Source organism: Lolium rigidum, chromosome 5 (assembly GCF_022539505.1).
Source record: "Lolium rigidum isolate FL_2022 chromosome 5, APGP_CSIRO_Lrig_0.1, whole genome shotgun sequence".
Lineage (NCBI taxonomy): Eukaryota > Viridiplantae > Streptophyta > Magnoliopsida > Poales > Poaceae > Lolium > Lolium rigidum.
In genome coordinates, this window is record NC_061512.1 from 186,598,353 (window position 1) to 186,602,783 (window position 4,431).

The 4,431-nt window shown below is 50.5% G+C and overlaps 1 protein-coding gene across 1 annotated transcript; it reads left to right on the top strand.

Annotated features, from left to right (window-relative positions):
• The first annotated feature begins 215 nt into the window (after nucleotides 1-215).
• On the top strand, nucleotides 216-3,063 carry LOC124656848 (wall-associated receptor kinase 3-like). The gene is made up of 2 exons (XM_047195516.1): nucleotides 216-1,131; nucleotides 2,033-3,063. Exons 1-2 carry the CDS (start codon nucleotides 216-218, stop codon nucleotides 3,061-3,063), a joined length of 1,947 nt encoding a protein of 648 aa, XP_047051472.1.
• The last annotated feature ends 1,368 nt before the right edge of the window (nucleotides 3,064-4,431 follow it).

Below are 4,431 nucleotides of genomic sequence, written 5' to 3' on the forward strand. Positions count from 1 at the left end.
GCATGTGTAAGTGCGCTGTTGCTTGCACAACTTATGCAAGTAGGAAAGTCGTACATATTAAAAAAAGGAAGAAAGGGAGGTGTTGCCCATTCCAGCTAAAGAGCCGCAAACTAGTCTATATGAACAAGGTTGCGCCATTCAGCAAACATATCAAGCTGAGTTAGCTCGATGGTCTAATAAACAGCAGATCGAGCAGTGATTGTGTTAGTACTAGGATGGCCATGCGTCCATCAATGTGGGCGGCACTCTTGCTGCCTGTGCTGGTTCTCGCCGATAGCCTGGCTCTCCAGCCGCCCGCGACAGGCTGCCAGACGAGCTGCGGCGGCGTGGACGTCCCCTTCCCGTTCGGCATCGGACCCGGCTGCTTCCTGCCGGGCTTCCAGATCGAGTGCATCAACGGTAGCACGCCGATGCTCCCGGACGATAGCTACGAAATCAAGGTCCTGAACCTGAGCGTGATGCCGCGACCGGAAGCCCGGGTGATGCTGCACATCGCGTTCCAGTGCTACGACACCACCGACGGGTCCGCCAAGGACGGCGCATCTTTTAGAAGCGCCGTGATCAAGTCCGCGTACCGCATCTCCGACACGAGGAACGAGCTCGTCGTCCTCGGCTGCACCACCTTCGGTTTCACCAGCAGCGGGCCGTGGGGGCGCCGCGATTCCAGCTTCGCCAGCGGGTGCTTGGCCTACTGCGACAACGACGGGAGCGCCATGGACGGCTCTTGCGTGGGCATCGGCTGCTGCCGGGTCGAAATCCCGCCGGGGCTCACCGACAACACCGTATTCTTTTTGAATGACAGTGCCAGCACTTGGTCGCACCAGGGCCTGGGCTTCAGCCCCTGCGACTACGGATTCATGGTGGAGAAGAACACCTACGACTTCCGGGTGTCCGACCTCAATATGGACGGGAGCTCCACCACCAAGCCGCTGGTGCTCGACTGGGCGATCCGCAGCAGCAACGTCAGCTCCTCCGTCGACAACATGACCTGCACCGAGGTGAAAGGCACGCCGGAGTACGCCTGCCTCAGCGACAACAGCCAGTGCCTCAACTCCACCAATGGCCCCGGCTACATCTGCAATTGTACCCAGGGCTACTGGGGCAACCCATACCTTATCGGCGGATGCAAAGGTAACGAAACCTCCCTTTTAATTCGTTTCTCTAAGTAGTGCAGACTCATTGTTGATCCTTTTCCGTCCATGACGACGCAGATATCAATGAATGTCATGATCCGCTGCAGTACCCTTGCCACGGTGTATGCCACAACACCGTTGGTTCATACGATTGCAAATGCCCTTTTGGACAACAAAGCAAACATAACAATGCAAAGGACAATGATTGCACCTCAAAATTCCCTATTGCAGCAAGGCTTTCCCTCGGTAAACATACAGGCTCAAATTTTACATTTCCTTATTCCCGGTATAGTATTATATGTGGCATGTGATCGATCTCTCGAAGATATAGTGTCATCAAAACATACGTAGCAACTCATGCAAACCATTTTCCTTGTAGAATTATAGCTTTTGCACAGACATAATCTGGACTTAGTTTTGCTTGGAGGATCAACAAAATAGTGTTAAGTTTCAGAAAATAGAGATGCACTTTTATAATTAAGAGATGATTATTATATTCCTCCAAAATTAATAGGTTCATCTTCAACAATTTGTTTGCGAAATTAAGAATTATATATGATGTTTCTGTAGGAGTAACAACCAAAATAATAAGAATCATTTATGTATTGATATCAGAGCTGATGAGGCACATACATGATACCTCGTCAATAGCCTTTTAGGAATTTTTATTTTCTTTTTCGAGAATAGAGTTTACATCAGTGAAAATGTTCTAAATTTTTTATATAGTGATATTTTGTTTACTGGTATTCAGTACCCACATAAATATTCCTTGCATAAAATATTCTACACTGAATAATACACCATGATGTGGAAATACTGTTAGCCTGTATTAGGTAAAATAAATGAACCAAAGTTCCATTAGTTGTGAGTAATCGATTTAAATGATCGGTTAATTGCAGGCATCAGTCTAGGACTATTCGTACTTATTGTCGCGCTGCTTCTAGCATTCATTATGCTCCAAAAGAGAAGATTGGATGACCTTTTTGAAAAGAATGGAGGTGAGATGCTTAAAAATGTGAAAGGTCTCACAATTTTCACAAAAGATGGACTAAGCAAAATCACAAACGATAACGAAGAGTTTATTGGAAAAGGTAACTTTGGCAATGTTTACAAAGGAACTCTTCCTGACAAAACCGTGGTAGCAGTCAAGGCCTCTATCAAGGTAGATGAAGCTACAAAGGCGGAATTTGTTCAAGAAGTTGAGATCCAGACACATATGATCCACAAGAACATCCTTAAGCTTATTGGTTGCTGCCTGGAGGTGGACGTTCCAATGTTGATCTATGAGTTCGCAGCAAATGGTAGCCTCCAAGAAGTCCTACATGATAAAAAGAATCAAGTACTCTCCTTAGACTCACGTTTGGACATTGCAATTGGCTCTGCAGAAGGGTTAAAATATATGCATAGTTATGCAACTCAATCCATAAGACACGGTGATGTCAAGCCAGACAACATACTTCTTGATGAAAATTTGACACCAAAAATCTCGGATTTTGGGTTGTCCAAACTACTGAAAGAAGAATATGTCGCGAAGGTTGTGGTTGGGTGCATGGGTTACATAGACCCGGTATTCATGAAAACTGGCCTTTTGACACAAAAGAGTGATGTGTACAGTTTTGGGGCAGTTTTGTTGGAGATTATTACAGGGAAGAGAAATGTGTATGACCAGAAACGGAGTCTAATTATTGAGTACCGCAAAGTTTATGAAAATGAAAATCGTGGGACACCCATGTTCGACATTGACATTGCAACAGAAGAAAATATCTCAACCCTTGAACAAATTGGCAAGCTAGCAATAGATTGTCTAAAGGAAGACATAGAAGATCGGCCAGATATGACAGAGGTTGCCGAACAACTTGTGATGATAAGGAGAAACAAGAAGTCCATAGACAATACGAATGCTGACAATTGGGAACATTACCAGATATAACGCTCCTACCAACACAGAGGTCAATGGAACTACTAGCGCCAATATTGCAGTGAAATCAACTACCACCAACATGGACATGCTTCCTAGTCCATAGGCTAGTAAATTTTCTAGCCAGCAGGCCAAGCATAAGAAGTTGTATCTTATTATTGTATATCCAAGTTTTACCGTAAACTGCAAACACGCACTAAATTATTGTAGTGTGAGAGCATCTCCAGTCGCGTCCCCCAAACCGTCTCCCAAAGGGATTTGGGGCGCGCCGGACAAAAAAAGCGTTCCAGCCGCGTCCCCCAAAGCCCTTTTTTGTCCGGGGCGGCCCGATACGGTGTCCGGCGCCCCGAGCCCGTCCCCGTCCCACAGGGGACGCTCCGGGGACGCCGGACACAACGAAAGCGAGGCCAACCGACGCGGGGCCGACCCGTCAGCGGCACAGGGAAAATTCGTCTCACACTCCCGCCAAATCCCGCCGCTCCCGCCAAATCGCGCCTATACCGCCGCGCACAGGCCTCCCAAAACATATCCTGCCGCCGATTCATTTCTCCTCTCCTATCCCGCCGATTTCTTTCTCCCTCCCGCCGTGCACCCGCCGCCGCTACCCTCTCCCCATTCCATGGCGCCGCCGACAGCCCCCAAAAAGATGGCGAAGAAAGCGGCCAAGAAGCCGCCGGGAAATGCGATGATAGGGGCGAAAGCGCCGTTCGCGAAGCCGCGGAAGGCGCCGGCTGCGAAGAAGAAGCCTGAAGGAATGACCGAAGATCAATGGCAGCAAGATTGCCTGCGCCGGAAGCTATCGACGGCGGAGCGGAAAGGACGGAGGGCGGCGGAGCTGGAGAAGAAGGCTCTGGCGGCGCGCCAGCACCCGAACATAATGGCCGGGTGTATCGCCGCCACCAACGCGAGCCCATATAGTACGAACGTGCCGGTGTACGTTCCGGGAGTCTTCTCTCCGTCGTCATCCGCCTTCTACAACGACGGCCCCTCCGGCACTCCCGGGTGCGTGACGCCTAACTTGTCGCCGCACTACCGGGATGCGCTGCCGCACGGCGGCTTCAACCCCAACAACCTCTACTCCCCGGCGTACGAGCAGCGCGAGCCAGGACCCGGTCCGGACGGCGGCCCTTTCACCGGCCGCAGGGGTCCGCTCGAATACGACGGCGCCGGTGCGGAGGAGGACGACGGGGTTGAGGAGGAGGACGACGAGGAAGAGGACGGGGTGGAGGACGACGAGGAGGACGACGATGAGGACGAAGAGGGCGGCGAGGAAGAGGACGACGAGGGTGCCGGTGACGATGATCTCGTGGAGGTAGACGCGGACGGCGTGAGGACGAAGAAGAAGAAGAAGAAGGCGTCGGGCACACGAGGCCCGAAGTG